Source organism: Mytilus galloprovincialis, chromosome 6 (assembly GCF_965363235.1).
Source record: "Mytilus galloprovincialis chromosome 6, xbMytGall1.hap1.1, whole genome shotgun sequence".
NCBI lineage: Eukaryota > Metazoa > Mollusca > Bivalvia > Mytilida > Mytilidae > Mytilus > Mytilus galloprovincialis.
The window spans coordinates 1,093,262-1,106,035 of record NC_134843.1 but is presented as its reverse complement, the minus strand read 5'-3'; the positions used below and the strand labels follow the sequence as shown (position 1 = coordinate 1,106,035).

Sequence of the window (12,774 nt, the reverse complement as noted above, 5' to 3'; positions counted from 1 at the left end):
TTTGAAATCCAAAATTACAGGATTGATACCAATACAATACAAAACATACAAACATTAAATGATTTATATCATACCAAATTCATAAACATTGTATATTTATATAAGCAGGTGGTACCACAAATTATTTAGTACTTAATAAATGAATTATGAATCTAGTACATTCATGAAATTAATTTGGATAAAATCGATTTCATATATGATAATGATTGATCAAAAGAAGACGATAAAAAAGAAATAAAAAAAAAACAAAAAAAAAAAAAAAACACACGTGCAAAGTAAATCCTATCGTTATTGTTCTACGGACAGATGAATGAACGTTATTGTAATTTAGCAAGGTTCTGACTAGGGTTTTAAAAACAATCTTACTATTCGTGAAATTTATTTTTCTACCTTAAGTCATAATTATGTGCAGATTTATTTATTTGTTCATCCTTAAATACGATTAGAAGTTTTAAAATGGCATTCTCAAATGCGTATCAAAGTGATTGATTGTAAATATAATCCCCCAAGGCACCCTAAGTAGTTATAACAACTTCTGACGTCTGGATCACTTGATCACGTGCTAATAATAACCGAAAACAAAAAGCAATACACATAAAATTTGAATATTATTACGCGGAAGAATTGTAGTTAGATTAATAAAACCACATTTCAAATTGAAAGAATATACTTTAAATAATTAAAATAATTGTCCATAGATTTTTAGGGTTAAAATTATATATTAAATGTGAGAGATTTGATCGTGAAAATAAATTTTTTATGACCTACTTTGAGTAGCGGAATACACATCACGACCAAGTGCCCGTCATCCATGTTTGTTTCATCGGAAGAAAATGGAGGAGCAAAAGATTATTTACATGAAGACTAAAGCATGATTCTTCTCCCTTACAGTTTATTGCATGAATGGCCCTCTTGGTTATCTGCGAGGGAATGACAGTATCATGTGAAATATCATTTAATTTGTAATGGGATGTCCAAATAGTAAATTGGTACCGGAGGGTCCGACTGACCAAAATGTTGTCGAAGTTTTTGGCAGTAGAACTCAAACACAAACACGATCTGATAGGCCCAGGGAAAGAGACCCGCGAGGCACAGGCCCACCACCGGAGGGTGAGCGGCAACATCGAAAAGTGAAAAGATATCGTGACAAATTTGATCCTAGAGTGACGGCAAAATATGATATTAAGGCTTTAATAGGGAGAGGAAATTTCAGCAAAGTTGTGAGAGTTGAACATAAAAACACGAAACAACCATATGCTATCAAAATGATAGATCGGTTAGAGGGTAAAGAAGTGTTTGAATCAGAAGTTGCTGTCTTGCGACGAGTGAAGCATACATATATAATTCAATTAATTGAAGTGTTCGAATCAAAAGATAAAGTGTACATGGTTATGGAACTTGCCACAGGCGGGGAACTTTTTGACCGCATTATAGCCAAAGGATCTTTTTCAGAAAGAGATGCAACTAGGGTATTAAAAATGGTTTTGGAAGGTGTTCATTATTTACATGGACTGGGAATAACCCATCGGGATTTAAAACCTGAAAACTTATTGTATTATCACCCAGGGCATGATTCAAAAATAATGATAACAGATTTTGGTCTCAGTGCAAGTCGAAAAGGACCAGAACAGTTTATGCGGACTACATGTGGTACGCCCGAGTACATTGCCCCTGAAATTATTGCAAGAAAACCATACAACTGTCAAGTTGATATGTGGGCAATAGGTGTAATTACATATATTTTACTCAGTGGAACTATGCCATTTGACGATGAAAATAAAACTAGGCTTTACAGACTTATTTTGAAGGCAAAATACAGCTACGTAGGAGAAGTGAGTTATCAGTATTTGTTTCCTTTTGTCTTTTTTACCTTACAAAAGAACAAACAGCCCTTGGATAATTTTAATATATTTTTAAAACGGACACTAAACATCATAGGGACAACCCCTCAAATGAGACATTTTTGAAAAACTGTGAATTTCTGTAATTCAGTAATATTTTGAAAGTGTTTAAAATTAGACATGGCACTGATTAGTTGAAACTACTGAGTATTCCCTCAGAACCATGTTATTAATATTTGGTTTTTTAAAAAGTTAATAGCCATGAAAATTGTTAATTGACTAAGGTTTAGTTCTCATTAAATCGGCTTAGTATAAAATATGAAAATAAGATGTGGTACATGTATGATTGCCATTGAGACAACTGCCACAAGAGAGTTAATGACGTATTTGCAGCTACATGTGTAGGTCATTGTAAGTAATTGTATATTTATATTCAACTCCTTGGTCATACAGCCTTGAACAATGAGCTTAAACAATTCTACATAAAAAGCTACATGTACATGTATGAATGGCAAATGTAAAACAGTATATATGAATTTAAACATGAAAACTAATAACCAGGTTTACAATGTCGATTGTATCATCAATTATTGTAGTGAAGATCAATGTCGATTGTATCATCAGTTATTGTAATGAAGATCAATGTCGATTGTATCATGTTTACAAATGTAAATATATAGAAATAACTATACAAAACAAAAATTATAAAGGATGTGTAGCAACAAGCAAAAGACAATAATTAAATATATAAAAGAGGGACGAAAGATACATGTACCAAAGGGACAGTCAAACTCCTAAATCTAAAACAAACTGACAACGCCATGGCTAAAAATGAAAAAGACAAACAAACAACAGCACACACGACAACATAGAAAACTAAAGAATAATTGAATTTGTATTGTTATTATAAACTATTGACCTTTTTTCTTTATAAACTAATAAAGTAATTTAAAGGACAATGTAGGAAGATGTGGTATGAGTGCCAATGAGACAACAGCCTTATCATCAACCATGTGTCAAAGCTATAAGAATGCATTAACTGCTGAACCATAGCTCTAAGCTATAGGTCCTGATGTTATGTTTTACTAAATGGTAAAAAAAAAATTTAAAAAGACCTTAGAACATGAAGAACTACGTTTCCGCAGCAAAGAAAGCATCAGACAGGGACAGGCATAATGTCGCATTAACAGGAATCAATATTGGTATACTTATGAAGTGACATGTAAGAACAGCAAGCCATACATGCTAAAATTAAGATGCACACATCTTAATGTGTTTTATACAAATGTTTTAAATCCTTTGTCATGTTTATGTGATACTGTTTATATATTAATGCAACCGTATTGCTTCAATTCATTTATACTGTCCTTCTTTGATAAGAATCAGTCATTGTAGTGAAGTTCAATGAAACAAAATTCATGCTTTATTATTTATTAAAAATAAAAAAAAAGCTGCTTTATATTTCTAATATATACAAATGTTCAATTTAAGCTATTCTTTGAATCTGCTATCGATACCTATTGAATAAATTTAATCTGTGGACTTTTTAAAGTACAAATGCCATAGACAATGAAGATAAATGTCAAAATGCATGTATATATATATATATAACTTTAAGTGTTAAGCAAATGTAAATGTGATACAATATGAAAGTTGATGCACGCTGATACAATACTTCAATACATATTTCATAACAATTCTAAAAGAAATATAGACTCAAAGAAATTTCAATTGCTGTTTTCCATACAATTATTATTTCCAAGGGGTTTTGCTCCTTTAAAAAAAAATGTTTGGTACTGATTTGTGAATTTGTCTGAGACATTATTAATAATTATTTTATTATTATAATATCTTTAATTTTAAAAGCTCTGAATGTCTGATATTGGTACATTTGTATGTTCTACTAATTCATAGACTGAAAAGTTTGTAAATATAAATTTTAATTATTTATTATATATATTCTTTAAAAAAGATTAAGATATCAGTTAAGGATTAACCTACTACATGTACATGTATAAGTAGACAGAACATTGGCAAAAATTTGGTGTTTTTGACATCAAGTACAAAAGTTTTGTCAAAGGTCAAATGTAATATTTTACCACACACGATTCGTGAGAGAAGGACAGTAAAACATGACATTTGGTGTTACTAATAGGTTTAGTCATACGTAGACAGATTCTTTAAGTGTAATAAGAAATTAATTAAATTATAACAATTTATCCAGTACAAGTGAATTTATTAAACATTGCAATACACAATAAAGGATATTGTGTTTTGTTATAAAGAAAAACTATAGTGGAATTGAATTTGTATTGTAAACTATTGACCTTATTTCTTTATAAACTAATAAAGTAATTTAAAAATTTACAAACGGTACAATACATAAAGGGATTACAACAGATTTTTTAAACCATTTATATTTGGAGGTTAAGTTTACTGAGTGTACATGTACATTTATGCTACAATTATTTGCCTTCTTTATGTAATGATGTTAAAAATGGTGAAAAAACCCAAATTAATAGTATATCTTTACACATTGTACTATCTAATAGATTTTTGGTGATACTCAGATACATTTTATTTCTGTAAGATTCAAGTTACTGTAGACACAAATTTTGTGTAAAAAAATAAGATTATTGGAATCGCATGAACTCCAAATACATGTAGATCAAAACTAGGTGCATCGGCAGGGTTTGTGTCTTCTGCATGTATTCGTCGCCCTTTTCAAATTCAAATTCAGTCAAATATCACAATAGTTATTTTTGTGTGTAACAATTTCTGAAACAGGTATCCAAGGAATAGTAATGAATTCACGGTTTTTGCTATTATAAGTCACTTTCAAAACGAAACTACATACATATTTATTATACCCCTACAGATCTAAGGGGTGGTAAACTGCATCCAATAAAATGTAGTCTGTTAGATATTAGTCTGAAATGTTGCATGTAATGTTTGTATAATTCTATTTTCCATTTTAAGAATATAAATTATTTTGTTTCTATTTTCAGCATTGGAGAGAAGTGTCAGATTTAGCCAAAGAGTTTATTAACAAATTACTAACAGTTGATCCAGCAGATAGAATGATTGCAACATCAGCGTTGACTCACTCATGGTTAACGTCGCTGGCCAGTAACAAGAATCTTCACCGTACAATTTCTCAGAACTATCTACATCGCATGTCCACACGTGCTAATAGCACCAAAAGTGCCAAATCTACCAAGTCTACAAAAAGTAACAAATCTAATCGTTCAGGTCGTTCATTACGTTCCGAACACCGGCGTGTTCAACCAGAAGAAATAGATGAACTGCATCGTAATCCAGACGTACAAGCTGACATAGCCTCACTGGGTAATTAAAATGAAGGTTAATTTGTTCACTGGATATTATGCTTCAATATTTCATTTTGTATTTTATATTTTATATTAGTGCTATAGGGTTTTAATTTGTTAATAAGGATAAGTATTTAACATTTCTTAATTGATACATGTATGTTGCTTTGCCTTGAAGTGGAGGACAAATGGAGAACTGCATTTCAACTGTAGCTCTAGCATAGTCTATGTCTAATTCTTTAGTCTCCATTTCTCCGAAATATATGCCTATTACAACCAATTAAAGTTCACAGTTTTCTGTATACTTTAGTTCATAGAAATTTATATTTTATAACAATCTAAAATCAAGTGTATTATCAAAATCATGTGAAGAAAATTTTAAAAACATGCAAGTACACATGTATGTTAAATTAAAATCTCTACAAAAAGTTTAAGAACAACAGTACAATGTATTAAATCATGATCATAATATTCAAATTTTAAAAAATATCTATGTACATGATGACCAAACATCGAATTGGTTGTAATTTATGGTTTTTAGAAACCAACTTTTGTGAGAAATTTTTTTAAAAGTGGATGAAATGTAACAAAATCCTTTTAAGTATTCTATTTATTGTTATAATGTATGTATGGTAAAACCTCATTACTATTGCTGTATTAAGTTTGTACAATCTATTATAAAAGTGCTTAAATTAGTGAATCAGAAATATTGGGTGTTTGTTGCCATTGCAAAAGTTGAATCTTGAATTAATAATTGTGGTACATTTTTTTTAAAAACTTTTATAAGGACACATTGTAATTAAATAAGGACACATTGTAATTAAATAAGGACACATTGTAATTAAATAAGGACACATTGTAATTAAATAAGGACACGTTGTAATTAAATAAGGACACATTGTAATTAAATTCTGGTTAAATCATTGGAATTATTGAAAAAGGTTAAAAATTATGTGGAGTCTTATGATAATTAAAGAGTTCATTCGAACTTTGAAAATTCTGAAAAATTAGCTAAAACTGTCACGGTCAATTGCAGCGATCAATTTTTGTGTACATTGGGTACCTGTATCATCCATTGTTACATTTTATAATGCAGCGACATTGAAATATTTAATGATGTGAAAATATATTCCAAAATAAAGAACTGAAAATAAGTAAAACACATGTTGTTTATGAAAAATATACAAATCCACTTTTAATCTGAAATTCTAAATCATTTTAAGAGACTAAATTATTTGACTGCCTGTCTTTCATTATTTGAACATGCTGAAGAAAATGTCTAAGAAACATGAATTCATAAAACATATGAGGTTTTACTATACATTTGTTTTCTTGTGCCAAATTACTTTTGATAATCTTTGTTAAATGCTGTTGTTTATTAATCACTGTTATGTTAAGAGGTGCATAAAAATACATACTTTTTAATCGTCTTAATCAAATTTACTTGCCCTACATTCATGATATTATTGAGTTCAACTTTTAATAAGTTTAGGGGAACATTTTGTATTATTGATGGTATTTGATCAATTATTGATATATACAAAGTAGAATATTCTGAACATCTTAAACAGGAAATCCAAAACTTGACATGAGAATGATCAGTTTGCCACAAATATATCTCTTGGGTCACCAGAGCTGATTTAAATGCACAAATAATTTTGTAAGGATTTTATGACCTTTTGCAACTTGTGTCTTTGCTGATTTTATAATATTATTGCATCTTAAATCATGGTCTCTTTTTGAACTTCCTATAAAAAGTGTCAAATATTTTTGATTTATGAATCTCCTCTTTCTTTAATATGTTTAAGACTTAGCTTGATTGACAGGTATAGTGGATAGATCTTTGTTAAATTGTGCCACAGTGAAATATTATTAATAAAAAACTGTGATATTTTGTATAGTGTGTGAACAACTTTAAGTCTAGTCATTTTATGTTTGTTGTATAGTGCTAAATATTGACCCCTTTATCAGAATGTGTGCTTTATTTATTATCATACTGTATATGATGTGTATATACATTTTATGTCTTTTATGTATAAACTTGTGTATTTACATGAAATATTTAAGGCCAGACCAAGTTTTCGTGATGGAATTAAATTTTTGAATTATCAAGTCTATGCATTAACGTTTACATTGTCAACTTTCAAAGCAATGTATCTCACTAGAGATAACAAATACTGGAATTTTTTTTTTAAAATGCTTTAAAAATATTGAAAAATAGAGAAAAAAGAAAAACAATGAAACATTCAAAGATTTAATACATTTATTGTTTTTTTTGAAGAAATAATTTAAGTTTGATTCAATTAAGTTGAGTTTTGTAAAAAAATTGTTATCTGTTGAACAAAAAGGTTTTCTGCTTTGTAATGAAAATTAAATGTAACTTTTAGTTTATTTATATCACTACAGACTCCTGGGTTGTCATGTTGCACTTTTTACCGTCCTTTTTATAGTCTGTGATTAGGATAAAGCCAAATCATGCATTTACTATGTAAGTTTATTTGTGTAAGCCGTCCAATTTATCAGTTTTTAAATTGTTTTTATACTTATATATGATTTATGCAATTATATATCTTTCTGTACAAAATTTGTTTAGATTTAAGAATTATTTACATTGGATAAAAACCTAGGTAGATCTTATGTTTCCTTCTTATATTGATGTCATCACTGACATTTTGTCATCTTATGGGTACATGGAAAATTTGGTAACCAACAACAGTACAACAGATTTTAACGTTTTACAATACTTTAATTTTGTAAGTAGTTATAGACATGATCAGTCAGGGGACTTACTTAAACAAGTGTTTTCTAAATCACTGATTCAAGTAACATTATTTCCATAAAGGTTGGAAGTTAGAGTTGTCTTTCTTTAATAATCACCTATTTAAGTAGTACAATTTAATCACTAGAAGAAGTGATTTAATATTAGTGTAGCTTTAAATATAGAATACTAATGATCCAGGGACTAATTATGTTTCTAAACTTATCAGAGCCAACATCTGTGTTGTCTAGGATGACCAGGTCATTTCAGGTTATGACCTTGTACTGAATCTAGGATAATGACATAAAAATCACTTGTTTAAGTATCAGACCTCAATTTCCTTCCCAAAAATCACTTCTTTAAGTATCATTCTTTTAATAACCCCCACTAATTTCAACACCCCCGAACAGTGAAATTTTTATTGCGAACAGTAAAATTTTATTACATAATCTGAAAGATGAAACCTTGAACTTCACAGGAAAAATACTCCCACTGCTGTGAAAAATCTTTTAAGAAAGTATCAGTTTATTATGTAAAGCCATTATTATAGCATTTTTTCAACTAAAATAGAATTTTCAGGTAAATGATAGCATCAAAGGCATAAACCTTGCTACTTAAAAGAAGCAAAAAGTTCATATTTTTTTAATTTTACTAATTAAAAGATGTTATTTAAACTTATGTGTTTTCAAAGTCAAAAATTTTGAAAAAAATACAAAATCCCAATTTGTGACAAAACCTCGAATTTGCTACTCAAATAAGTGATTTAAAAATCACTTATATCAGTAAGTCCCCTGACTGATGATGAATGATACAAATACAGATGAATGGGCTGCTGTATGTAGGCAGCAGTCATCATTTGATGACATACATTTGTATCTTTGAAAAGATCTGTCATAGTATAATTTACATAGTGTATGCTACAGAAATGGCGTAGTGACGTAAAGTTCTACCTCAGTTATCCTCCCTTTCCCTCTTAAATTTGTAGACATTTTTATTACAATAAAAAATACCTGCATTTTGATATCATGTATGAATTTTAGGGACTGTAAAATCAGGATGAACATTTGGTCAGAATAATATAACCTGTTCAGGGTATATGTACACTATTTAATAAGATCAATCTTTTTAATCAGTATTATTATTTAAGTTAAGAGGGGGATGGGGGGGGTCAGTGAAAAAACTATTTGAATTAAGTTTTTTATCCTACATTTAACTTTTGATGTCGTCCCTAACTGAAGGATTGTAATTGACCAAAAAAAGTACTAAATTGGTCATAATAAATGATTTTGTATTGGAGTTATTGTAACATTATTTATTTCTGATTGAGTAACTGAATTCAGACAAATATTTATATATGTTAAAATGCAGGTATATCTTTATTTGAAAAATAATCATTTTCTAATATATCACCATATTTTATATCATGCCATTTTCCTAAAATAAAATTGAACAAACTGCTGAATGCATTTTTTTAACATGTTTAATGTAAAAAATATTTTGACAGAATATGTTTCATAGTTTTTAAAATATTATGTTATTTGAAGGTAAAGACTTCTTTCCTCAGTCTAATGCATTATGGGTAAAATAGTCAATTATATAATGTTGCAGTTCTTTGAATAATTGTCACCCAATAGCAGCATATCTTAACCTTGATGCAAAATAAGCCATACTTCTTTAATTCTGCAACTACAAGTTATATGCATCTTTTTACAAATTTGTGGCAATTGCCAAATACATGTTTATTGTCTGTCTTGTGTGCATCATATGTTAACTGAATTATAATAAGTTTCATGAAGAATATATTAATATTTTACAAGATGTATATTGTAAGTTATATGGGTTCCATATTATACAATTTGTTAGTATTTTTGTTATATCTCGATTTTTAAGTTGAAAGTGCTTTTTTATAATGAGTTGTGCTGGTAGTCATGGTAGTGATAAAAACCTCCTCAGTTGAAATGTATTTTTAACAATTAAAGCAATAATGTATATTTAGACAATCTTTATGCTATTTTTATTTGCTTGCTCAGATAGGACTCTTTGTTAGTTATATTCTTGCTGTAAATATAATTTTATAGGCAAACATGGTCCTTTAGTTGTAACATTACTATCTCTCTTTTCTTTTTGGAATAAGGTGTTAAATTATGCCTTTCCTGTCCATATAAAAGCAATTGCCAGTTTGCCACATGATATTTGGCCAGCAACACTAAAAAAAACTGTTTTGTAAATTTTTTGCTTGTCAGATTATATCAAAACTAGCTGTTATTTTTATTTAGTTTAATTTGAAAATACTTTTAAAACCTATGTATTGAGTCCATGAGAGTAAAAACCTTTCTGTTGAGTCCATGAGAGTAAAATCTCTGTATTGAGTTTATGAGAGTATTTGTTTTTACACAATATCAGTATTTATATGAACCCTATTGCTGTATAATTTGTTAATTTTTGTACTTGTTTCATTTTATTTGTATTTATTGTTATTAATTATTATTCATTTGAAGTTTAGAGAAATTTTTACTAATCATATATTTTGGATCTTAAGGTTGTAAGAAAAATCATCCAGTGAATTTTAACATTTATGAAATATTTAATACAATTTTATTATGGTAATTATACTTGTCAGATGTTGAGGCTATAGTTGAGTATTTTTCTTCGTTTCTTATAACCCTTTCCTCCATGGTGACGCCATTTGACGCCACCCCCTTTACTCCACAATGACGCCTTTTGACGCCTGTGTAGTACCTCAGTTGAAATACTTTGACTACAAAGTGTCTGCTTCAGACTTAATAAAATTTGTATCCAATATGAAAAGGATATTCATAAGAATATCTGACTTGAATTTATTTGATGAAATATTTGTTTTTCACAATTTGTTTATACTTTAAAGCATATTTTTAGCATTTTATTGAAAAATCCTATGCAAATCAAGTATGCAAAAAAAAAATGTCAATGGAGGAAAGGGTTAACTATATCAAGCAACTATTATGTCATATATGTAATAGTTTATTTATATTATACTTATTTGTATTTATGGATTTAACTTTTATTCTAAAAAAATTAAATTCCCTTGAGTTTTAAATTGAAAACACACCAATACAATGTATTTGACTATCAAAGCAAACTTGTGTCCTCATTGTACTTATTGTTTTTTTTTAAATACCACAACTGTGGCTGTAACAACTCAACAAGCTGTTTAAGTCAATATTTCTTTAGTTTATTAATTGTCATCAGAAGTTTTAATTATCATTAGTCATACAATAGAGATGATATTATAGATTAATATTTTCATTCTTTTAAAAGTTTTAAACACCAACAATTAATAAGAAAGGAAACCATGTCTTATAAATCATGACACTATCTTTAAGTCTAGGAATTTGCTATGATAACCAAATTAATACAAAGAAAATTGGAAAGATTCAGGCTTTTATGAATGTATGTTTTATAACTAAAATAATGGCCATGTAAACCCAGGAATTGGAAGTTGAAAAGGAAAAAGAAAATGTTTAAATGGCGGAAAAGATCAGTAATTTTGTATTAATGTTTAACAAAATTTATCTCACCAGTGATTGAGATGAAATTCTTTAAAATAAATGGTGAACCTCTGTCTAATCACGAGTGATCAAGATTTAATAAATTGTGGCTATTTATATCTCATATTAACAGTGATTGAAAAAAAAAGGAAAATTTTAAGTGTGGGTGACCTAAAAAGCCTTCTGAATTAAGAAATGATTCCAACACTGGTTTATGTTACTGATAACAAACAAATGATTAACTCTGCTGATCAATCTAATGTATTTATGTATTCTCACAGATAAATCCGTCCTCAGAATTTTACAATATTTTATGACAGATATAGTTCAGTTGTTGGTGTATAGATTTACCTCTTCATCATTTTATTTGTATAAACTATCAATTTTTTAGATACAGTTGAAAAAATAAAGGCTTTGCCATCATAATTCTGAATTATTTATATAGCCATGTTTGTCACATAAATGTTAATAACATCAGTTTTCTTCACGGAAACCTTCCAGTAGACATTTCCTTTTTGTCACTGTTATAAATGGTTACTTAGGTGTACCAAGACTAGTACCTAAACCAGAAATAAGGCACTGATTTTGAAATTTTGGCATGCCAGAATCCAGCATTTTAGCTCACTTCTAATTGACAGGTTTATTGTATATACAGTGTAATCTACCTAATCCGACACCCGATTATTTCAACATCCTGTTTTAACTGACACATTTTCATGGTCCCAAAATATGCATATCCTTGCAGAAAAAACCTGAGTATTTCGACACCCTGCTTAATTGGACATTTTTCTCTGTTGCACTGTAGTACAGTTATTATAAATAAAAGATTTTATATGATTGCAAATGAGACAACTATCCACTAGAGTTCAAATGAAATGGATATAACCAATTATAGGCATTTGTAAGGCCACCCACAATGAGAAAAACTCATACCATATAGTTTGCTCTAAAGGCATTGACATGAAAAAAGTGACTCAACTCAAATGAGAAAATTAATGACAGAATTTCTTAAAAAACCAATGGTCATGAAAAAACAAACATGACATGAATGCATCAAAGGTAACCACTAAACAGCAGGCACCTGACTTTGGACAGACACACAAAGAATGTGGCATTGTCAAACAGGTTTGTGAGCTCTTAACCCTCCCTTAACCTGGGACAGTGGTTTAACAGCACCCCATCAGAATAAACACTAAGCTGCAACTCAATATATCAATATAAAGCCAAATAAACACACTTACATAATTAACATTAGATACTGATGTAATAGTACTCACAGTAACTGAAAGCTAGTTTAAAGCCAATTAACAAATAAATCA

General features: G+C 29.0%; 1 protein-coding gene across 1 annotated transcript; it reads left to right on the top strand.

The window, feature by feature from the left end:
* The first annotated feature begins 789 nt into the window (after positions 1-789).
* On the top strand, positions 790-7,484 carry LOC143078658 (serine/threonine-protein kinase H1 homolog). Its single transcript, XM_076253530.1, has 2 exons — positions 790-1,832; positions 4,850-7,484. Exons 1-2 carry the CDS (start codon positions 966-968, stop codon positions 5,195-5,197), a joined length of 1,215 nt encoding a protein of 404 aa, XP_076109645.1. The 5' UTR covers positions 790-965; the 3' UTR covers positions 5,198-7,484.
* The last annotated feature ends 5,290 nt before the right edge of the window (positions 7,485-12,774 follow it).

Excerpts from the sequence above, each read along its gene's own strand:
- LOC143078658 (XM_076253530.1), top strand. The coding sequence starts at position 966 with ATGGGATGTCCAAATAGTAAATTGGTACCGGAGGGTCCGACTGACCAA. Across the intron at positions 1,833-4,849 it reads AATACAGCTACGTAGGAGAA|CATTGGAGAGAAGTGTCAGA; the intron begins GTGAGTTATCAG and ends TTCTATTTTCAG.